A 25,660-nucleotide genomic window follows, 5' to 3' on the forward strand; every position below is an offset into this window, starting at 1 on the left:
CCACTGGCTATCGACCGACCAACGTCTGAACTTGGCACAATACTCTTCTGCTGTACGCTGCCCTTGTCTTAGTGCTCTTAGGTGTGATTCGGCAGAGGCCACCCAGTCTGGATCATCATATAGAAGACCAAGGGCATTGAAAAAGGCGTCCACGGACTGCAGAGCAGAATTAACAGGGGTCAGACTGAATGCCCAGTATTGGGGATCGCCCTGAAGTAAGGAGATAATTATACCAACCCTCTGTTGTTCCGAACCCGAGGAACGGGGCCTGAGGCGGAAATACAGCTTGCAGCTCTCTTTAAAATTCCGAAACAGGGTTCTATCCCCGGAGAAGCTGTCCTCAAGATTTAACTTAGGCTCAGGAGCAGGTGCCAGTATTGCTTGTGAGGCCTTGGCGGCTTCTTCCTGAGCAGAAAGTCTGAGCGAAAGGTCCTGAACCACCTGTGAAATGGCCTGGATCTGTCCTGCTAGGACTTGAGCCGGGCTGGGATCCATCAGAGGAAGATAAAATCGTATTTTGGGCCAGTTATAATGTTAGGAACCCCTACAGTCAGCACGTCAAAACCCGGAGTCTGCTCTGTAGCCTGGTGTTCACTGGAGCCCCTAGTGGTTGGGACAGACTTGGCCGCAGACAAACAGAGGGTCATGAGCTGAATATTGACTGGGGAGAACCCAGGTATAGAGTGTAGAAGCAAATGGCAAAGTGAAGTCCAGGCAAAGGTCGGGGGTCGGCAGCAAACAACGAAATCCAAAGAACAATCCGAGGTCAGAGGTCACAGGCAATACAACAGGGTCCAAAAACAAGCCAAGGGTCATACACGGGAGATCAGGTCTAGCAAAATAATCAAGGAGCAGAAACAGGAACAGGGAGCCTAGCTACACTGGGAGCTATAACTGGCAGTGAGGCTCTGTCCTCACTGCCTTAAATAGTGAGGGAAGCCAATAGGAGTAAAGGACCAGTGAGACCCCTCACTACTGCACTGATCACCAGGAAATGGCAGTGAATTCTGACTGGTATGCAGTGAATACCGTAACATATCAAGCATGACTAGTTACTATAAGAAAACACATGTAAAAAAGTAAACTTTCTATGCGCGCCTGCGCCCGGCTGCAAGACTGCAAGCCGGGCGCTGCGGCCGTAGTGTTAGAGCGTCCCATTTGTTGCCCAGGCAACCGGGAAGTAGGAGGCGGAAGTGATGTCCTGGTCGTCATGGAGATGGCCGGGACGCCGGGAACTACCGGAAGTGCGTCGCGGCGGCCCTTCGGGAAGCCGCGACTCGTTATAGAGACGCTATTGCCATGAGGTTATACTTATGTTATTTTTATATTAATCATTTTAAACATTTAGAAATGATAAAAAAAAACAACCAAGTGTCCGTATTGATCTTTCCAAATATAGGCAGAACTCCTGGCCAAAGAGAGAATGTCCCACTGCTGGCCATGTTTGGAAAGATCAATGCAGTTTTTGGAGGATTGCAGATAAGCTCTTTTATTTAATTATAATGTGCAGGCATTTGGTTGCTCTTTTATGATTTTTAATTGTTTTATATGATTACATATATTATTAACTAACAGCCTGAGCATTTTTGGATATTGATATATAAATCTCTTGTGTGGAATATACTACACTATTTTGAGTTGCAGCTTCCTTCCGGATCTATTCTGGGGATATGGAAAGATGCTAAGAAAGACTACCTCTCATCTTACCAACAAATACATCAGATAAGCCCATTATTTTTCACATTTTGATACGAGTCTATTCCTCACTATCGTATATTCACACTATTAAAAAAGTTTTACACTATGTGCGGAGCTTCTCTCTACTTTTTTGGATTTTAGGTTTGACACTTGTAGACAGGTGCTATAAGATAAGAAGCTGCCTACTATATAAGAGAATATTCATTTTTGTTTGGTTAAAAAATCACGGAATTTGTGGTCACCTAGCGCCTTCTGCTAATTTCTTTTTTCTATAGCTAAAAGAGAGGTTTCGACCATTAATATTCATCACCCACCTTAATGCCAGTTACCTATATGCCTGGCAAAACACTTCACTTATAGAGACCTATTTATCAAACAATATCCCCCTGTTAAATCCCTGAAAACTGATGTTCGGAGATTAACCGCAATAATGTAATTTACCATCATTGCATCGCAGCAGATATCTGCTGCTTTGCATCTCTCTTCGTTTTACTGAGCAGCCCCCATAACAGTGTATGGGGAGTGCTCAGTAACGCTATTTATCAATAAAAGAATATTGCTTTTTCCCAGCTTCAGCTGTCGTACATTAACATAATTGAAAAGTTTCACTGCTGTCAACTCTGCTCCGAAGAGCAGAGCTGGACAGCGCACGTGTGGAGGGATCATGTGATTTCTCCCTGTCACATGACCCACCATCTTTCAGTCCAGGGGGCCTATTTATGTAGCAACGCATTTTATGAAAGATACTTTTCAATCGTCATCGCATAGATCATATTTATTAAAAAATCTGAAAGACGGCTGTTCCTGTAAAGTCTTACACTTACCTTTCACGGGCCCTTCATTTGCGGTCCTGTGCCCAAGCTTTTTGGTCGGGGCATGCACACAGGGATTCAAAACAAGCCTGAAACCACATCGCAGAGAACTGCAGAGGACCGTAAACGAAGAGCCCGTTTTTCGGAACGGCTGTTCCTGTGTTGATTTTTTAATAAATATGAGATACTTTTCAATCCTCATCTATGAGATGAGGATTGAAAAGTATCTTTCATAAAATACGGTGCTACATAAATAGGCCCCATAGAGTGCTAGACTTATTGCACAAAACACCCGAATATTTACCCAAATGTACCGCATATACCAGTTTACTTTGGTCAGCAAGTAAATGTGTATTTTCATGTGCTTCTTGTAAATGTGAATTCAAGTGTGAAATATCATCCCTTTCGTGATCTGATTGCAATTGTTACCTATGCTTTATACGCAATACTCAATATAGAACTGTTATTATTATCTGTGTAAACTGCAGTCTTTTATTATTCCAGAGTTTCAACTCTCATTGTTACCTAATAGTGTAGATGATTTTCTGCTAAGAGATAAGCTCTTCAATATTAAAATTTGTTTTTCACACAAACATTCTTGTGTCACATATATAAATTTTTATTGTAAATGATATGTACACAACTTTACTACTCCATCTTACATTTGCTTTATCAATTTGAAGCGACAGGATATATGTGTATTTTGCAATCATTTATGAGCGGAAGGAATACCTCTCACTTTCCGTAGCAGCATCATATACAGCAGCACAACAAGATATCACATCTTTTGTTAGTATTTGTCTCTGCCCATCGTCTGCGATTCCAGCTTCCAACCTCAGGTACGTGTCTGCCATCTGCTACATTGGACTTACCTGTGTTCTGCCTGTTGTCCGTTATATCATTTCCCCGCCTCAGGTCCATGGTGTCCGCTGTCTGCTCCTTTGGACTTACCTGTGCTTACTGTGTTCAACCATCCAGATTTGCATCTTGATCTATCCTCTACTTATTCTGTGTTGCTCTCCAGCGTCATCTCTACACAGGACACTACTAGCAAAACCATGTTGCATTGGAGGGGGATGCAAATTTAAAATGTGATGGCAGATTTATAGTTGGGGTAGGGTATCTCCTAGATCAACTTTAAATTTCAGTGTACAAATAAACCTATCAAGCATTTATGTGCTACATGAAAAAACACCCAGTATTTAACTTGTGTACAAAATAACAAACTAAGTTGCACCCCTTGCATTGCAACATGGTTTTGCCAAGGTTCAAAGTTACTAATTTTTTTGCTTTTTACTTTCCTTAATGCATCAGGCCCAATATGCTTTTATTCAGCTGCTCTCAAAGCCCATGTCATCCTATAAAAATATAAAATAATTCTTAAAAAGCTTAAAACATAGCACTGAGAAATATAGCAAATATTAAATGCTTTTTTTTTCTAAAACTGCAATTAATAGAATGTTATCTTACTAAAGTGTGGCTTTTATTACTATCACTCATTTCTCCTTTTTACTTTCCAGTTATTGCTAAGGGAGTAACAACTGACAGCTTCAGCAATGTCTGGCAAGTTTAATTCTGGCAGTGTTCATCAATAATTAGGAGAAACAATGAGAAATGGAAGTTTCCCATGGAAGATGGGTCTTTAGTAAAAGAAGATAATTACCGCTGTCCAGCTGCTGAAGTTAGACAGCAAACATAAATCATAAATGTTTTCTAAATGAGAAATTAAAGGATACAATTGTGATATTTATAACAGGAAGAGAATTAAAAAATATATACCTTGTCCTTAATCAGTTCCATTGTCATGAAATGAACTTCCCTGCATAATGCTCCAAGATCACTTAATTCACAAGAGGCAGCAACACACTGTGGTTAATAATTCTTGTCTATTTATACTCTAAGCTCTGAGATGGCTATGGGCAAGCAGTCAGGTCTTATATTATAATGCTGATAAAATCTCAGGAGTGATTAATGCAAGTCAGCATTATTGTTGAATAAGTACATTTCCCTATATTCACTGCTATGCCTAAGGCTAATTTTCATATACATACTTTATATTCACATAGAAGTTTGAATACTTAAGATTAAATTAACTCAACTCTATTAAGCTCATCTTTTTTAGAACCCTAAATTCTCAAATTTTCCAGAGCCTTTTGTTGTTTTGGAGAAACACCTTTGTCTACTTCAGAGCTTGAATGACAGGGTCATTTATGAAGTGCACCCAATGTACACTGTAAACATCACATCAAAGTATATCCTTCTACCTTTTTACAACCACACATGTAAATGTTTCTAGATTTCACCTAAAACACTGCTCAGTTTAGTCTACTTTATGGCTTAAATTAATCATGAGAGTTCATCATCATCAACATTTATTTATATAGTACCAACAAATTCCATAGCGCTTTACAATTGGGTTTGAGAGCGCAGGCAACCTTTTTATGTTGCATGTTGGAAGCTTTTCATTACAGTGCTCAGAGGGTACTTAGAAATGCCCTTCTCTGCTCAAAGTGCAACATGAGGGCACAAATCATGTCTTATTAAAAGATCCAAAAACCATGAGCTCTGACTTGGTGTAAAAGTCACATTGTGGTGTGGAATAGGCCCTTTTCACAGCAAGTAAGGCTGCTAAACATGTGCGCTATGATACCCCTTTGTCTCTTTTTAATAATCTCACTCTTTTCAAGGACATCTTCAGCACTACTCTGATAAGCTAGATGCATTGGTGTGTCTACTCTGCACTTTCCTAGGGACCTCTTCACTATTCCAAACTCATCCCTTCTACATGTTTCAAGAACATATGTACCTTGGCTGATATTTAGGCACGCGTACACAAACTGAAGTGCATGGCGAGTCCAAAGCTGGTTTTGCAATGAGCAGCGAACGTTTTGTATTTCATAAATGACTTCTACAGACTAGATATTTATTTGTGTAATCTGTTTTACCAAGATCATGGAGGATCTAGAGCTACACAAGATTCTAAAATTGATGGGAGATTGGGTAATCTTATCTTAATTTCAACAGGGTATAGCGAAGTTTACTTGCCAGGATATCTTCTCTTGTGGTAAGGAACTTATAGATAATAATAATAATAATAATAATAATAATAATAATAATAATAATAGCAATAATAATAATTATGACTGATATTTCCTGAAAAAATATTTTAAATGACATCAAGCCTATACTTTGCCATGACATAAAGTTTAATGAACCTCAAGCTACATAAGTCTAATCTTTTGTTGAGTTTAAAAAAATGACAGCTCTTCTAGTAGCTAGTTTTCTTTGCCAGCTCAGTTGAAATCTCAGAAGCAATGTGAAGGGTCCCCCTGGTGGCTAAACCTGCAACTACATGTGATCCTTATTGCCCGAGCTAGTTTGTGGGTACAGGCAAATAATACCAGAGAACCCCTCCCACTACCCTAAAATGCATGGGTGTTTAACACAATTCAAAATGTGGTCGGACACGTGGTGCAGAGCAAATAAAATTGAGCATCAAGCTCTATCCGTTCAAACACAAAGTAATATAAACTTTATTTAACGCCTCTCTTCCTACAGCACAATAAGTATACAGTTGCAATGTTGTATATATACAGACACACCAACCACCTCCGGCACTGTACTTTAGCAAATAGGAATCGCCAAGAAAACTTTGCACACTCTTGAACATTCTCAACTACCATCAGGTCAGATACCAGCCATTGTTACTACTGCTGCTGGGAGCATTAGTTCCACAGACACACACAGGTTCTCAACTAAAAATGCATCTTCTCCAATTTTCAGGGGCCTGTCTCTCTCAGCACCTCAGTTAGCTGTGTGCCTCTATACAGTGACTCCATTTCTCTATCAGAGCACTTCTCAGGTGGCTCTCTATATTCGGTCTCTTCATGTATCTCATACAGCCTCACTATGATCTATGATCAGTGGCTCTCACAACTAGCCACCCCCCTCCCAATATGGGGGCACTTTCTAAGGAGGCCATCTCTATAGGAGTGCTTGGTACAAGGAGCTTTACTACTCTATTCCTTATGAATGGTCCCCGTGGCAGCCATCACATGCCAACCTTCAAACATATTTGGGGAATCACTTCTGGCATTTCCTTTAACTTTATGGGTCCTTTATGTGCTCCTGTGGCAGTGCTCCCCTTTTCCTAACAGGGTCTTGTACTATTGGGGGTCTTGATCCCCTAGTGGAGTCTCAATTTTTTGGCCCATGACATTCAACCCCCTTACTTTGCTGGGAACCAGGGACCACCCTCCTACCTATTGGGTCTCCACTGCCGAATTTGCAGGGAAATCAGAGTCTTTATAGACTGATTCCCCACGTGATGGCCCCATCTCCGACGCTGGTGCTTTCATGTTGGTCACGCCCCCATTGATGATGTGACTGCAGGAAAAACAAAAGGGGCATAAGTCCTCAGGAAACGGTTTCACAATGAATGGGACAAACATGTATATTGTCAGTGCTTTCTGAATTCTACAGCAGATGCAGAGTAAATCAGCTGAAGTTAATAAAATAACCCTCTTAATTTATAAGAACAGGAGTGAAATGGGTAGTACAGGAAATCAGCATTCAGTGTATGCAGTGTAATTATATTTCTGAGGAATACAAAGTAAGTTAAATGCAAGCAAATGATGCAGATTATGACCACATTGGCTCTGCCTACTCAAATATAGTCAATACACAGTGCAAAGATAACAGATGGATTTCTTGAAATGAATAAAAAGGGAAGCACTACAATTCATTACAGACATCTTCTAGCCCATATATTGAGGTCATTTTAAGGGCCTTTCTTGGCATGGAACTACATTGAAAGTAAAACAAAGCTTGTCATTTAGTTCATTATCCCCCAGAACAGAATTGGAATCTTTGTATTATTTTTCAGCTTTGATGTTTCATATCATGAATCATTGTAAATAGAAGTTAATTTGTTTCCATATTTTGGTGATGGGTTTGTCATCTTGCTTTACAAAATACTATGGCCCCACAGTTATCTGCTTATGTGCATACATTTTATATATCTATAAACTTTATCCATGAGCCTGAGCTGTGTAATACAAACTGATGTGTCATACAGTTCAAAACGAATAATTTTGGCCCTGTTCCAAAATGACATAATTTGCCGCTGGAGACATAAAGACTCTGAGGGGGGCAAGTGTCTTCATGGCCCACCTCCGCGACAAGGAGGGAGATTCCGATGACATGGGAAAGGGTTGCCCAAAAAGGTCTAACCCAAACCCTGAAATAAATAAAAGAAGGTAAAAAAACTGAAGTGGTATAGCATTGTAAAGTGAAATAAAGTAAATGTTTAAATTGAGAATGTGATGCCTGCAGGGGAAAGTGGCTGCAAGAGGGAAGAGGATTATTAAGGGGAGGAGGGGAGGTGCAGGCTGGGGAGTGCCATATCATTATCTCACCTGAGCACTTTACTTCCTTACTACACCACTGCTGACTGCTGTCAGCACTCTATACTAGTCACTGGATTTGGGATTATCACTGTACATTAGTCACTGGATATAAGTTGGCACAACATTGATGTCAGCATTATGCTTATCAGTTTATGCTAGTCATAATATTGAGCTTAGTAGTGTACACCAGCAATCATAAGGTGCTCAGCTTTGCTTGTGGTCACTATATGACATAATGATACATTTTATGAACTACAGTGTGTCAATGTAAGTCATTTCAGTTAGACCCCACATGGGGACGAACCACTATGAACAGTAGTGACAGGCATCCAGGCCTATCATTCATGTTGTGACTCCGCAAAGAGCAGTATGCATCATTTATGATTTTAATTTCTTATGGATTACAAAGCTGGATGAAGAGGTTCCCTTTCATGGATTGGTTAGAAAGGGTTTTGGGGAGTGTAATTCAATATTTATTTCTGTGACAGTACTCATCCCAGCTTGCCTGTCCTACAGCAGATTCTACAAGTGGCAGCATGCTCTGGCAGCCATGGATATGATGGCATTTGTAATCCTACATGCAAACCCAAGCAGCTTATTGGGAAATTTTCAAAGTACATTCAGGTGGGGCTAATTGGAAACTCAGTTGAATGTAAATAGCTATTGCTGCTTTTAAAGTGAGAGCCTCTGTAAGCACTCACCTTTGTGCAACACAGTCCGGTTGTCCATAAAGGTAGTCTTTCTGAGCTTTTTTTCTTACTGTTCATCATCATCATCATCATCATCATCATTTATTTTTATAGCGCCACTAATTCCGCAGCGCTGTACAGAGAATTCACTCACATCAGTCCCTGCCCCATTGGGGCTTACTGTCGAAATTCTCTAACACACACACACAGACAGAGACAGACAGACATAGACAGACACACAGACTAGGGTCAATTTGTTAGCAGCCAATTAACCTACCAGTATGTTTTTGGAGTGTGGGAAGAAACCGGAGCACCTGGAGGAAACCCACGCAAACACAGGGAGAACATACAAACTCCTCACAGGTAAGGCCATGGTCGGGAATTGAACTCATGACCCCAGTGCTGTAAGGCAGATGTGCTAACCACTAAGCCACCGTGCTGTCCGCACTGTTATATCGATTGTTGTAGAAGTTTACTGTTTTTTGGGCAAATATCCTATATTTGATCATTTTTAGCCCTTTTGCAATGCTAGTCTATAGTAGTTATGTACAGCTTTTATTTTGTTGAGAATTTTAAGCTATATTGCAACCCTCTTATGTCTGTGGCTCTATTGCTCAGTTTGCAATGATCTATAACAACATTTCTTAGACTCTATTTGCTGTTTATGTCAGTAGTTAGATTCAGATATGCTGTTTGTGACTCTTGTTTTTCCTCTATTTGCCGGTAATCTATATTTTTAGTGCTTATTTCTACCTGGACAAATGCCTTTTACCTTCAGACATTCACAAAGACACTACGACACTGAACAGTTCCCAGACCCAAAGAAATAGAAATTACCATCAGGCTTAGTAAAGGGAGTTCATGTAACTCATACGATTGGACAAGTCAAGTTTTCTACAAAGTGGTGCTGTTCCTTGCTTTCAACACATGTCCTGGTCCCTGAAGGTGAAGTCTCCCTGGACCCTGAATATTGATCCTTAAACATATGTCATCTGTGACAAATACACTGGAATAATGTTTGCAGGCAGGTATATTAGTACCAGGTTTCTAACCTACATGTTTTAAAACCCCAGGGAGAGTGTTTATGCTTGGGAAATGCTTCCCAGAGATTTTGGAAAAATCTTGTAAGGGTCCCTGGGGTGTAGATAGATAGAGAAGGGTGGACTCCATTTACAAGGCCCATTCCAGGGTTTCTGTTCTTCTGTCAGACTGATTAATGCTGGCACTTGTCTGCTGTGTTTAAAAGGCTACTAGGTCATGGATTCACTCTCTCACTATCTGGGGAAAGAGACTGCAGAATCTCTGTGAGAGGAAGCCTGATCTTTGCTGTGAGAAAACTGTACTGGAACTTATGTTTTGTTTTAGTTTGTTAGGAGTGATTTGTATTTAGTTAGTGCCGAACAGGCAAGGTGTTTATTTTTAAGTTTCTTTTATTTTCTTGCTTAATAAAATTGTCCAAGACCACTCTACTCTAAATAGCTTGTTTAATACCACACCAAAGATGTTTAGTTTGATTGAGATACAATCAATTTGAAACAACAGGCACCAGGCAATGTATTTCTAAGGTGCAGTATTTGTTTTTGTTAACCTACTGCAAATACAGCTGTTGTCCACAGACAGGAAAGCAACTCAGTGGGTTTGGAAAATGGTAAAATAATGTACACATATTGGACATGTGTTCATTGACATGTAGCTGTTACGCAATGATTATAGACTTTCTTGTGACGTATGTCGGGACACCTAGAAAACTGTCTCAATAAGTTGATGGACTGTAAAAGGCAAAAAACTGCTCACGCTCAATTACCCCTATGACCTTACCCAAAGGACCTCATCTCCTACCCATCACGACAGTCAGTATCTGGGCCTCAATTTTTCCTATCTTTGTGACGTCTCCAATTTCTCCAATTCAACCTTCCCACTCACTGACCACAATTTCACAATCTACTTTCCTTCTACCTCACCAGATCCACTGCTTCCTCACCTCCATCCAGAGCTCTGTGCACCTCAACAACCTTGACCTTTTCCTCTTCTAAGCCTACTCAAACCACTCCCATTTTCTCCAGCTCCTGCCATATCAGTCTACAACACACCATAACACATGCTACTGCCTTCAATGAAATAGCCCTTCATATCGTCATCGTTACCTACAAAAGTGCTCTCGCTCTTCCAGGTGCCAATAAAGAAATACTCCCTCTGACTCTATGCACTTCCAAATTCATCCTGTCCTCCTATTACACTACTCTCTCTCCAGCTAAGCAAACATAGTTCAAATCCATTATCTACAATCTGTCCAACAACCCTCTTTATCACTGTCAGCTCGCTACTCATCCTCCCCCACATCCCTCACTGCTCACGACTTCACCATTCACTTGCAAAATTTACAGCATCTGATATTCCTCCACTTGACTGATCCACCTCCCCACAGACACCCTCTCCTCCACTTACTTCGCAATTATCAACCCCCTTTCATTCTCTCCTCTATTCACTTGGCCACCCTCAGTTACTTCCCTTCTGTTACTGAATCTGAGGTCCTAATTCTATTCTTCCTCTTCTCCTTCAACCTGCCCTTTGAACCAGTTCCTCCCCAACCTTTCCACCAAATCATGCCACAACTTAACTCCCCTGTTCAACCTATTACTTTCAACTGGCACCTTCCCCTCTGTCTTCAAAAATGTTCTCATCTCTCCTGTCCTCCAAACAAACATCTCTTGACCATACCTCTCTCTCCAACTACTTCCCCATCTCCTTGCTCCCGTTTGCTCCAAACTTCTAGAAGGACTTATTTACAACCATCTGACCCACTTTCTCTCCACCCACTCTCTTTTTCTTCTCCTACTGTAGTCAGCCTCCTCTTCACTCCATTAAAACTGTCTTTACTAAAGTAAACAATGATCTACTTTTAGACAAATCAAAGGGTCATTTCTCACTGCTCATACTCTTCGACTGTTTTTCACCCTCTCCTCCTAGACACCATCTACTCTATTGGCATTCACTGCACTGTCCTCTCCAGTGTCACCTCCTACCTCTATGATCACTCATTCAGTGTCTCATCTGACTCACACTCCACTCCTTTCCCCTTTTTCCCCCCTACTAATGTGACTTCCCCTCCTCTCATCTCTCTTACTGTCGACAGTATCACAATTTCTCCTGTTTCCCACACCTGCTGCCTGGTTGTGTTCATCGACTCAGTCCTCAACTTTACTCCATACTTTCAGTCCTTCTCCGTTTTGTCGTCTCCTGCTCCATAACATTGCCTGGATATGCCTCTTACTCACTCACGATGTCACCAAATCTCTGGTCCATTCTTTCATCATCTCCTGCATGGACTACTGCAACCTCCTCCTTGCTGGCCTTCACCTCACTTGCCTTTCCCCTCTACAATCTGTTCTAAATGCAGAGGCAAGGATAATCTTCCTCTGCCACCGCTTCTCTTTTGCTGTACCACTCTGTAAATCCCTTCATTGGCTTCCCATTCCCTCCAGAATTCAATTCAAGCTGCTCACCCTCAAAACCTCACCACCTCCTATACTTCAGACATCTTTAAACCTGTCACAGTGACATCTCATACTCCTTGCTACACCTCTCCTCTACATCTACACATCTACTATATCTCACTGCTGCCTCCAAGACTACCCCCACACTGCTCCCTACCTATGCAACTCCCAAACCCTCCCCAACCTCTAATCATTCAAGTGCTCTCAAAACCAAACCATCTCTTTACCATTGCTTATCCTACCACCTCCTAGACCATTCCTTATAAACTTCTTCAATTCTGAGAATTGTCAACAGCAGCTGTGTTTGGTATACAGTGAAGCAAACAAGACAAAGGGTTCAGGCAGAGGTTAGGCGCAGTCGAGGACAATCCAAGGTCAGTACACAAATAACTGGAGGCAGGATGCAGCAACAGCGGCTGGAACTAGAATACTGGCTGGAGCACAATAATCTGGCAATGAAGACAGGAACAGGCAAGGCTTATATAGGAAGTCAGAGATTGGGGCTAGAATATGCTGGAACATCAGGAGCACAGTTAACTTGAACTATAAAACAGTAAAGTAAAGTCTTCATAAAGTAACTATGTGAGCATATATGGTAAGGCCTTGTGACTTGTGCTAAGGTGTAGAGTGTATGATGCTTCTAATCTCATATTTGGTAGCTATTTTATATTTGCTCATATTTCCATTATTTTTCTTCTTTTTCTAACCCAATACAATCTTTTTTTTCATAAGTGCCCAAGAATGGTAAAAAAAAAAATAAGCACCATAGAAACTAACCTACCACCACAAGGTATATTTGTGTCTTCTTACTACTGTTCATCTCTTTTCTTCATATAGGGTCTATCTACAAAGCTGCGATCAACCATAAACCTGGAGAAAACAGCTGTTCTCTCCAGAGAATGGCCATTGCATCAAGTTACACAATTTCTGAAGGTGTTAAAGCAGGAGTAATCAGAGATATATCCTGCATTATCCTATATTGTGTGGGTTACCGCAGTCTCTATAGAACTCTATGGGGATTGCGATATTAGTAATTTATGAAGCAGTAACAAGCATTGCTTCCCGGGTTAAATCCTATGCACATGCACAGACAATAGCTGCACATGTGCATTGGATTTGCCAGCAGAGCAGTAAAAACAGTTTATGTAGGAAGAGCGGAGTAGGAGTTTGTGTACTACGTGTACACTGTTGTGTACTAAGCCAGGGCTTCTCCCTGATCATAGTACACAACAGTGGTACTGCATTATGTATCGCTGCGAACCATATAATACTAAAGAGACCCCATAGAGATCTCCCTCTGTTGCCTATTTTAACTCTATGTTCTTCTCCTCTGGCAATCCTGCTCTTGGTGAATTCACCTATCATACTAATGCCGATTAAGTACTTCCTGAGGACTTCTTAACCTGATGTCCTGCTCATATCTCTATCAGTGTATTGGCACTATCACTTACAAGGGTGGTGCTTAGATGGAACTTGTTTTATCCAGAAACATCACAATCTCTGAATTTAGTTAGCCCACTCCCTTTGACCATCATTTAATTTCTATACAGTCTTCTTTTACTGACTCTTTTGTCTATTTACTGCACTGTCTTTCTCATCATTCAAGTCACCCTTGTTGGTTAAGCCTCCGCACACACATACTTTACACTTTCACATAAGTGATGCTGGGAGAAAGAAAGAATACTGAAAGAAATTCCATATATGTATATATATATGTGTGTGTGTGTGTGTGTGTGTGTGTGTGTGTAAGGGTCTCTATTCTTGTCCACTCAGAGTACAGATCTTGACAGGTTTACATACCGTAATGTTTGTACAGGAAAGCATATTGGTAATTTCATAGTAATTACTGATTTGGACAGCAGTTACTAGCATATGGTCTAAATGGCAACAAATTGTTTTTTATTTATTCATCTAAATATAACAAAAAGCTGAAACTTCTCAATGATCTCCAGAAACATATAGGTGAAAAAAAAGAATGTTTATTTGAGTTTCTCAGAAAATATATCAAGCTACAGCTTTCACTTCCCATAGTGATTAAGTTATTTTTTGCTGGAGAACCGTTGTTTCCCTGATATATTCTCTTCCTCAGACAGCTATATGTAGAACTTGTGTCCAGAATCATTAGTTTTTAAATAAGAATATCCGGGGGGATCATTATACTTGGCAGGACAAATTTGAATCGGTTTTACTGTGTAACCAGTGCCATAAGTGGTTTGGGTAGCTATAGGCAAAGGAGGCAGAACTGATTTTGAAACTGGTTTGAAAGACATAGTGGGTGTGATGTCATGAGGCTTGTAGTCATGTCTAACTGTGGTGCTCATGTCAAAGGGCTTTATTGGAAGGTGAAGATATAACTGTGGCTTGATAGGAGATACCTTCTTGCACTGCCAAGGTTTGTAATTCTCTCTCATTATAGAAATAGAATTAAAAGGCTTAGGACATTTCTGATATTGTCTGACTGGTTTGCAAGAGATCTGAGGCTGAAGAATATGGGGTATGTAATCATTATGATTTGTAGATGAAAAATCTAATTTCCCTGTTGGCTTCTTATAAGTTGTAGTCTTCTTTTGAGGAGGTGGAGGCTGAGGCCACTGTTTGTATTCATCTTGAATTTCAGTCAAATTTCCAAATGGGATGTCTTTTTTTGATAATGAGTGACAGGGTTTTCGAGATTTTGCAGCACTTCCTTGTACACCTTTATAATCTTTCTTGTTGGTTGTAAGACAATCAAATGTCTCTTCATTGGGCTTATACATCTCCTTCTTTGGTAATGGTGTTTTTTCTAAGTGATGCGGTACATACCACATCCTATAATTGGTTATATCATCAAAGGGAGGTATGGATCCTGAACGAAACTGTGCAGGTTTACAGGACTGTGCCATACCAATAGGCTTGGACTTGAAATCGTCTTGAAATGTGGACAAGTTGTCAAACTTCTCTTCTGGGGAATGATAAAAACTGTCAGGTTTCATGGACTCTCTTTTGGTGCAATTCCACTGTTCATAATCATCTGGAAAACATATAATTTCTCTAAAATGAGTAATGTTTCAGACAGAATAACATACATTTGTCAAATGTTATTAATTACAAAGTGTACTGTGTGTGACTAATTATCTCTATTTCCAGCTTTACAATGTTGAACTATGTATAACTCTCTTCCACCAGTATGTGACATGTTGTCATTCAGAACTAAAGCTGGCCACTCCCGTACAGATTTTGCCTTTTTGTATTTAACTATACAGATATTGCACAATGTGTGGCCAAGCAACTAATTGTTTTGGATTGGACAGGTAAGTTAATATTCTGAAAACCCACCTCTTTATCAAAGTTTACCCTATTCCCACCTATACTGCTCACACTGGTACAACAGCAACACTGTACCATTCTCAACTTTGACCCACACTTGCTCCTTTTATATCAGTTTTGCTGTTTTCACACTACCTTGTGTGTCCTTGTTTTATATATGCTCTGTTTTCTCTATTGTAGAGCACTGTGACACCTTACAAATCAACAATAATAAGAATAATAACAATAATAATGTTGCTAAATGTCACAATTTGTGTGGACATGGTAGTCTTAACTGTCCCAAATGCAGCAACCTCCCTGGTTCTTTTGGCACTTGCTTTGGAGCTGGCCCGTTGTGTATGTATTTTGGGAAGAGGTGTGAAAGTGTATATGGCCTTACCCTGGAAGAGTGTTTTAACAAACCATTAATTAAATCTATATTTAACAACATTTATTAAAATACTACAACAGCCATTAAAAGGTAGAAAATGTATTTCAACCCACAATGCACAACCTCCTTGCTAAATAAACATATATATTCTATTTCCGGGTTGGGTACGTATTATCGCTGCTGAAAAATTTGACACGCTTTATTCCTACAAAGCATACCTAAGTGTTAAGTGTCTAAAGACTTAACCTGCGGGGTCCACACATTGGCGCTTTAAATTAAGCTTAATCTAATTTGCGTTGACCTGAAAGTGAAGTGACGGAGTCCTGTGTGTTCAGAATCACTGCCTGTCAGCATGCCGCTTCCATCGGAGATGTGGACCTTCGTTTTCAGGTAAGTCTCGTTATTTTCTGGTCGTTTTTCTGATATTTTGGATTTTGTTTGTAGGAATAAAGCGTGTCCGATTTTTCAGTATCAGTGATACAATTACCACCGCTATTTCCATGGAATACCATGATTACAAAACCAGATACCATTGCTACCAATTGCTGCGGAACACATACATTATTATATCATATACATAAAGACTCCTCTAACAACAAGCTTCCACACTTCTACAAACAGGATGATTGCTTTGACTGTGGGATGTGTTTTAGAAAGCTTGGATCACATTAGATGTTTAAATAAGTTTAAACCAGAAAAGTCATCCATCTACCAATGCCCACAATATTTATCAGTTAAAGTTTATGGAAAGCTTTTTAAGGTATATATAACCCTGCATCTTAATAAACACTAATGCATAATGTAGAGCAGCCCACAGGTCACTTGTGACCCCCAATTGTATTCTGCAGCCTGAATCACTTTCAATTAATATTTAAAATAAAATATCCCTGAAACCACTAGGGAGGTTCTGTAATAAGCTGGGCAATTTTATTAGAGATCTGACTTTTTTGCCTGCATTTTACAGTATATACTTTGTGTGGTAAAATACAATTCAGAGTCCCAGAAGCTGCATTTCATTGTTTTTGGATTCTTCATTAAAGGCATCACTTTTATAATAGATATAGGATTTATTTTACCCCATTAATGAAAGCTATAACCACACATTTTCTACTGCTGTACACGGTACAACATTTTTGATGGTTTTCACTTTGACATCCAGCCAGATTGATTGATGAAACCTGGATGGCCTGTGTATGTTCTGTGTAGATTTTTGTCTATGTAAGATGGTTGTTGCTGGTGCATTCTGTATGGATGTGTTGTGTTTATCTAGAATGGATGTGCTCTGTATGTATGTGCAATGTCTGTGAGCCTTGTTTATTTCTGGATGCTCATTGTAGCCCAAAGCCAACCTGCAGTCTCTCAGTATAAGAACATACAGCCCTCCCATTTCTAAGGTGTTTAGTACTATCAGTGACTGGGTGAACCACAGAGGTTTGATTTGATTGGCTGGAACAGTAAGCAGTTCTGAAAGCAGTACTAATCAGGAAAGGGCATGTTGATATCATGGAATAGTGCAGGTTGATGTGGTAATGCATATAAAGTGTTAATGTAAAGTAATTGTCATGAAACATGAGTGTTTAGGAGTAATAAGGTGATTTGGGCTGATGAAGGAATTGTGTGTTCCTCTGCCACTTTGGAGTAATAAGCTAGCATGTAGCGCACTAAGGTATTTTTGCTCGTAAATGACATAGAAGATTGATCATTGTCATTGACAATGATTCATGTATTCAATTTTATGTCACATAAGTGGGTTACTTGTTGTGTGTTACGATTAGCCCAGAAGAGTTCCTGTTCTGGAATGCCTGGGATAAATGTCCCCTTTAAGGATATAGGACAAGGGTGTGCTCAGGCAAAACTGGTATAAGTACTGATGTCCTGAGTGTGGGTGATCTATGAGGGGACATCCGGATTGGCTTTGGGCCTTTGCTGATCTGCTTTGCCTCCACCATAGTAGTGTGTTGAAATTAAATAAACAACTTAATTTTCCAACAAGTCGGGGTGGTGTCTTTTATTTATATATATATATGACAGTGTAAAGGTTAAGATTAAGGGTTTATAGTGATTTTATCAACAGTTAAGCAATTTAAGGCATTCTGCAGAATGATGAAACAGAAGTGAACTGAAAGATTGTGTTACCAGAACCGCAAACCTCTGCAAAACGGCCTGTTCCAGCATTTATTCATTTATCTTTACCTTATAGTATAACTTGCTGAAGATATTAACTAAGAATAACATTTACTTTACTATTTCAAGTTCAGCAATAAATACCATTTAATCTTGTTACCGAATGGCCCAAAATATTTAGCTGAACACTCAATAATGATGATGCTTGTATTTTTCAGGAAAAAAAGAGAGAGATAAACTGTTCTCCAACTGTAATCTATTCATCTGTGAGAAGGGTGACATAGTCACACACACTTCCCTGTGAGTTACAACTGATACGGATTTACTGCACTCCCATTTGGAGAGAAATAAACTCACTGAAAATTGGATGCTATCCAAATGGCCAAATACTCTGCCCAGTTACCTTGATAAGTAGAATGCAAGTCCATCTTGGTTCTATGGTCTTTTTTACAATGTAGAGGTTTGCACGAAACTGCTGGTCTGATCGGATGTAAGTAATAATCTTTCTTGTAGACAGAGTCCTTTTCCATATGTTCTTCACTAGCTACATATTGGTCAGGAGCTCTGGGCTTGTGCAGCAGCACCTTGTGCAAGACATAATCTGATCTGCAATAATACAGAGGTATCGGAATTACTTATTATAATTTCATTCTTGATACTTTGCAGTGAATTGTTGAAATTTAGCAATCTCTGCAAAAAGAATGTCAGAACATCCACCATCAATTTAAATTGCAGATTATTGCAGCATATCAGCAAGTAAGTGTTACTGAATTCCCCATGGAGTATCTAATATAAAAATATTTTTACAACCAAAATACAATGGCGTAGTGTTTAATTGTCCAATTAATTTACATCTGTTACATACATTTATACATCATACTACATGGAACAATGTTTCATGAAAGACAGATTACAGCACAGGTTTTATTGTATGGTATATTTAATAAACACATAGGCTTTCTGTGCCATCTCAGTGGGCCTCCTCTCGGCATAAAAGAGACCCGGGGGTAGATTTACTAAACTGCAGGTTTCAAAAAGTGGAGATGTTGCTTATAATAACTAATCAGATTCTAGCAGTAATTTTATAGAATGTACTAAATAAATGATAACGAGACTCTGATTGGTAGCTAGTGTAGGTGAAGGCTATGTATTTAATGGGTGCTATTTTATTTGTGGGGTGATGGTAAGGCAATTTCATTTATGTATGGGGCTATTTAATTTAATAGTGGGCCTGTCAATTTAAGATGAGATGATGGGACCTTTAATTTAATGCTGAGGTAGTTTGGGAGCTATTAATTGAATGTGAGGCTGTTTGAGGAAAATGAGGTCTATTTATTACATGTGAATATGAATTATTTAATGGCAGTGATGGTTGCGGTAAATAGTTATATTTATTCAACGTAAATGCTATTAAATTATTGTTGGTGTGGGGAGTCTCTATTGTAATTTGAGTGGGAGGTAGGCTCCCACCCATAGTTCACCAATTTAATGGTGAAGCATGGGTCGGAGGTAATTATTTAATGGTAAGTGCTATTAATTTAAGGTGTGTGGTGATGGAACCTTTAATTCAATTCTGGGGTGGAGTGGTGCTATTAATTGAATATGGATCTGAGTTTGGGGGAGGAGCTCTATTTATTAAATGTGAATATGAATTATTTAATGCCGGACATGGTTGTGGGAAATGGTTATACTTATTTAACATAAATGCTATTTAATTTATTGCTGGGGCTGTTTGGATTGAGGGAAATAGGTTTATTTATTAAATGGGCATATTATTAATTTAACATCAGGTCTGGTTGGAGGGAAATAGATCCATCAATTGAGAATACTATTATTTTGATGTTGAGGCTGGAGGGAGGCCTAATTATAAAATGTGTGTGCAACTGATTTAAGGCTGGGGATGGTTAGATTTTCTAAATTTCATGTACCCATTTTTTTCAAAATAGGGCCTCCAACATTCCAGGACCCAGATAAGCAGCAACTTATCTAAAGAAACCAGCAGCCACAGGTGGTAAAAGTGACAAGAACAGGTAGGAGAGAGCAGGTCAGTCTGCCAACTGTTCTGAATCTGGTGGGACACTTCCGAATTTTGTTGACTGTCTCACTTAGTCAGGAGTTGGTCCGATTCCAAGGACAGTTGGGAGGTATGTTCTACTTCACACAGTACTGCTTGTGAAGACAGAGCTGCGTGCACCTAACAGTAGTGCACACAGTATTGCCTGTGTATTTGTCTAAAATGATCACCATGTTATGTCATAGGGGTCCCCCTGTCTAAAGTGCCCCAGGTCCCACATAGCCTTAATCCAGCTCTGGCCCTGGATGTCAGATTGACACCCAGTGCTCTGCTCAAGCCCTTCTGCTGGCAAAAACATCAAATTTTTTTTAAAACAAAAGAGCTTTTTGCACTTTTATAAATCAGCCCATGTTCAGTACTGTAATAGAACAATAATATATAATCTATTCCTATAAAATGACAGCAATAAATGACCCATTACAATTGGTCAGGTATGTAAACAAAAAGGTGCTGTAGGGTGAAGGAACGTATAAAACAATATGCAATATAGAGTGAGGTTTGTTTTGGTTGCATTATATATTTTCGTTATTTAAGATTTATCATTCACAATAATAAAGCACTGCTGGGCTAAGTAACACTAAAATAGTCTTGTTTCTCATATTGCTATATATATATGTCTATATATATATATATATATATATATATATATATATATATATATATAATATATAAATGTCTAGTGGCATGTGTTAGTCTGTCTGTCTGTGTGTGTGTGGAAAAAATAAAACCAAGCTGCAGCGCCACCTGCTGGGCGGAGTTATACACTGACCTACTAAATTCTTAGTGTGTGTGGAAAAATAAATTCAGAAAGGGCTGAAATTTGGTATACTAAGATGTTTTTAATTTGTTAATTTAATTTGTTAATTGTTAAAAGTGTTTATAAAGATTTAAAAAAAAAAAATATATATATTTCTTGAAGGAGAAGTGACTGTTGGGAGTGGTTGGTGGTTGCCGGGGGTGACAGTGGGGAGTGGTTGGTGGTTGAGGCCTGGGCTATGGCCCAAATGCATGACAAGAACCTTTTTAACACCTTAAGTAGCTTGATTTGACTAGAATGCATGAGTATCATGCACGGGTTAACTTGTATATATATATATATATGTATGTGTGCTGTGTGTTTGCCCCCAAGCTAAATTCTGCCAGGTAACCCCTGACCTTAATTTAAGTAATTGTTTTATTTTACTTTTATCTTCTACTTGCTCGGTCGACTGTTTCTGTGTTGAGGCACTACAACCTGCTATGTATTTCTATTAAACCCAACACTGCGGGAAGGTATATATTTGTGCAATACATTTGATACTGGGAGAAAACTTCCTTTACAGAATGTGAAAATAACAGTTATGTAAGTTTAAACACCACATAGTACAATGTAGATTTATATACCAAATATTAAGAAATCCCCCTAAAGTAATACTAGAGCATCTCATCATATCTCCGCCATAAATGGGGTCAGGCACTAAACCACAGGAAGAGTAGCATCCCGTTTTCATAGCCGCTACAAAATAAACTTTCACCTTCTAAACAAAATCTCATTTACTTTAAATCAAACATGTCAAACTCAAAACCCCAACTGAGCCAAATAATCAAAAGTCTAACATTGTGTGGGCCGCAAGAAAACTAAAAATAAATAAATACCCATTGTCAGTATAAACGGGTAATACATTTGATAAACAATTGATAAACTGTCATATAAATGTACTTAGACACCAACTTACCAAATAAATAATGATAATGTTTTGACCTCAAACAGTCACTGATTACCAAGTACCAATCAGTTTTCTTGAATTACGAAAGCGTACTGTTCTGACTGCATGCGACAATGTACAGTGTGGGTGGAAGGAGACGAGTGGAATCGGCGCGCACACGTGTCACTGACTGGGAAGGTTGACTGAAGTCACAAGCAATCTATTCTGTCACATTTCGTGAATTATTAAGTGATTTAATCAAATAAAATAAAACACAGGTCACATTCCACTTGATTTCCCATAGTAATGCGGGAACGCAAAAAATATGTGTTTGGGCCGCAAGTTTGACACGTCTGCTTTACATCATACATATCTGCACATTACTTGTCAGATTTATTACAGGAGCATAAATGATCTCTAGGTACTCAGCGGGCAAGAACCACAGGAAACTCTAGAGCAAGACTGGACAAGATTTAGTATTACTGCTGCTAGGATATATGGTTCAGTAATCTCTAACCTGTTAGTTGACAATGACTTCATCTCCAAGGGTGATTTCTGGTAGACCGCTTTGGGTTTGCAGGAACTCGCTGGCTTACATTGATTTACAGGGTATTCATCTGTGTACTCGGATATTAGACATGGCTTATGGAGCTTGTCATGTATTTTAGAGGTGCGGTGTGGACAATGGTGAAGCCTGTTCAAAAGATAGAAACACATTTAATAAGGTCCCTGGAAGTCTAATACGATAAAATACAATATATGTAGCTTTACTAAGAGCATGCTAAATGTGTGCACTACACCAATCATGTTGCTTTTATAGCTCATTGTGGATCATACTTTACCAGGAGGTGTGCTACAAGAAAATGGCCACTGCTCTCCAACACATGGATCTAGTAATTACCTAATCTTCATCCCAGTGTTTCCTGAGGATAACTGGCCAGTGAGATTGTCCTGCACACATAATATAACCGTGAGCTCAGCTCTAGATCTATAATGTATACAGGAGATTCCCTTTATTTAAAAAAGGGAAAATCCTGTATACAGTAAAGATCTAGCGCTGAATCTCACTCTAATATTCCCTGTGCAGGAATGTCCAGGAGATTTCCATAATGTTGGGAGACCTACCTTACTCCTGGGAAAGTAGGCTAACCTCCCGGTGTGAAGCTGAAGGATTTTAACCCAGCAAGAGACTTATTGGCCCTGTTCTGAGGGTATTAGTACTAATATAGGCTGTACCATGTCTCAGGAGGGGCTCTAGCACTGATTGTGTCACCAATGCATCTAAAGGGTGAAGCCTGTCCTCCCTGACTGTAACCCACACAAGCTCATGTAATGGGAACGTCGAGTGCCAGGGGCTGGCTGGCAAATTTTAACTCAGTAGCCTATTAGGAATATTTTAAAGGAAATAAATGCAGGTATACCAACGACTCAGCCTAAGGTAGCCCATTATGGGACTGGCCTGCAGGGCACATGCTCTCCTGCCCCCCCAGCCCCTGTCAAGTACTTAAGCATAGTACTTAAAAATATTTTATCTTTGGTTGCAACACTTACTACCTGGTTCCAAACTGCCTCTGGAAGCAACATCAGCATAAGAACTGTTTGTTGGGAGCTTCACGGATGGGATTTCCATACCCAAACAGGCACACACAAGCCTCAGATCACCATGTGCACCATGTTTTTTCTACCTTGTGTTCATTTTGAAATTACATATGGAATATTAATTACATTTATTCTACATATGAATCAATGTAGTGTTTGGGACAGTCAGTTCTGAAAAAATAAAAACAATATGCCAAGTGTCAACTGGAGTGATGTAAAGCACAAGACCATTGGTCTCTGGAGCAGGGGCAATGCATTATCTGGAGTGACCAATCACGCTTCACCATCTGGCAGCCTCATGGATTAATGTGGGTTTGTCAGATGCCAAGAGTGCGCTTCCTACAAGAACGCGTACTGCCAACTGTAAAGTTTGATGGAGGAGGAATAAAGGTCTTGGCTCCGTTAGTTCCAGTGAAGGGAGATTATAATGCTACAGCATAGCAAGAAGTTTATTTTTATACATTATACATATTGTTAATCATATTGTTTTTACTTTTTTCAGAACTGACTGTCCTAAACACTACAATGATTCCTATGTAGAATAAATGTATTTAATATTCCATATGTAATTTCAAAAGCAACACAATGTAGAAAAAAACAGCATTAAGCCAGGGAGTGTAGCTGTCATAATTAAAGTGCTGCAATTTATATTTCGCAGAGATGTGATGAATACAGATTCTAATAGGATTATATATATCTATCCTTGGATGATAAGGACATTTGCTTATCACAACAGAGAAGAAAAGTATTAGAATAGTACTGAACATGATTTCGATATTACCCTAAGCACAACTGTAAAAAATACATAAAGTAGAATCCAGTTCATATGAAGTTACTTTAACACAAAAATAAAAAAACACTGTTTAATGGCACAACAGGGTAATGAATAGTTGTTATATTTTATACATTTTTTTTTTATAGTTTACAACTTTATTTGAATTAGAGTTATGTGAGATTATATCTACCCTGTACAGAAGTATTTTTTTTAAACATAACCAAATAAACTATACTGGTTACTGGTTAGCACAGAGTATATTGTATTTTATTTTATAGATGCACACATCACAGTAATTTTCTTGTTACATACCCACAAATGCAGATCTGGCAAATGCACTTCATTTTGGATGGACATCCCGCTTTTTGAAGGTTGTATCCAGAAACTGAAGGATGCCAGTTTTGTAGTTTCTCTAGTTTTAGTGCTTCGTTCATCTGTCCTAAGGACCTAAGAACAAGTGAAGCAGGTGGGATCTGTAGTACAGCTATGCACACAGCCCACTTGCTATCTGCTACTTGCCGTTCTTTCCAGTCTTCAAACCACTAGTTACCAAGGAAACGACAGTGACATCACAATTGCAGCATGTTCTCAAGAAGGACTTTATGACAGAGTGATGACGTACAAGTTATTTCATCAAGCTCTACTTCTAGGGGTAAATGTATCAAGCTGAGAGTTTTCTGGCGGGTTTGAAAAGCCAATCAGTTTCTAGCTATCATTTATTTAGTACATTCTACAAAATGATAGCTAGAATCTGATTGGTTGCTATAGGCAACATCTCCACTTTTCAAACCCGCCGGAAAACTCTCAGCTTGATACATTTACCCTCTAGTGTTTATCCTACACTTGTTAAATAATGACAGGATGCTGGCAATCTTTATAATGCCCTGAGTTACACACTCTCCTTTTTCGGGAAGCTAAAATGAACATCTAAAATAATATACATAGGAATATACATACATGAATAAGGAAATGCACACACAATACTGGTGTGAGCCAGAAATAAGTTCCAAATAAAAGCAAGAGTAAAATGTGTGTTTATGTTTTTTTTTAGTGTGTTGTCACCATATTTGTTTGGTAGGTGTTATACTGCTGTATGTTCTTTGAACGTCCATTGTTAGCAGTTGTATTATTGTCCATAAGTGTAACAGAGGTAAAGACCCTGTAATGCACACGAGACACATCAAATGGCACACCTTATATATTTTTATTATATTTATTAGCTAGTTTATAAAAAAAAAAAAAAAATGTTTCAAGTGTGTTTCATGTTCGATAAAGATAAAGATAGGAACGTGTTTTGCTTACTTATAAGGTAATAGAGAACATGTTCACTGTGGATTATGAAACTTATGTATTTGAAGTAGAGATGCTCACTGACCCCCGTAAAGTGGTTTTACGGGACATGACACTAAGACAGGACACATCTGGCTCCTATATAGTAATCCTTTCTCTAGTATCATCCTAATATTCCTATCAGCAGCGGATTCTAATGATTGTCACCTAGAAGTATTTTGAATACACTCCTTTCATCATCATCATCATCATAATTATCATAATTTATTTATATAGCGCCAGTTGATTCCGTTGCGCTTTATAATTGGGAACAAACAGTACTAAAACAATACTGGG

General features: G+C 39.1%; 1 protein-coding gene across 1 annotated transcript; it reads right to left on the reverse strand.

Annotated features, from left to right (window-relative positions):
• Nucleotides 1–14,137: 14,137 nt before the first annotated feature.
• LOC142149015 (stabilizer of axonemal microtubules 1-like) lies at nt 14,138–24,468 on the reverse strand. The gene is made up of 4 exons (XM_075204833.1): nt 24,347–24,468; nt 22,178–22,354; nt 18,305–18,507; nt 14,138–15,111 (listed from the first exon to the last, which is right to left on the reverse strand). The coding sequence occupies exons 1-4, from the start codon at nt 24,466–24,468 to the stop codon at nt 14,195–14,197; spliced, it is 1,419 nt and encodes a 472-aa protein (XP_075060934.1). The 3' UTR covers nt 14,138–14,194.
• Nucleotides 24,469–25,660: the final 1,192 nt, after the last annotated feature.

Source organism: Mixophyes fleayi, chromosome 1, assembly GCF_038048845.1.
Source record: "Mixophyes fleayi isolate aMixFle1 chromosome 1, aMixFle1.hap1, whole genome shotgun sequence".
Lineage (NCBI taxonomy): Eukaryota > Metazoa > Chordata > Amphibia > Anura > Limnodynastidae > Mixophyes > Mixophyes fleayi.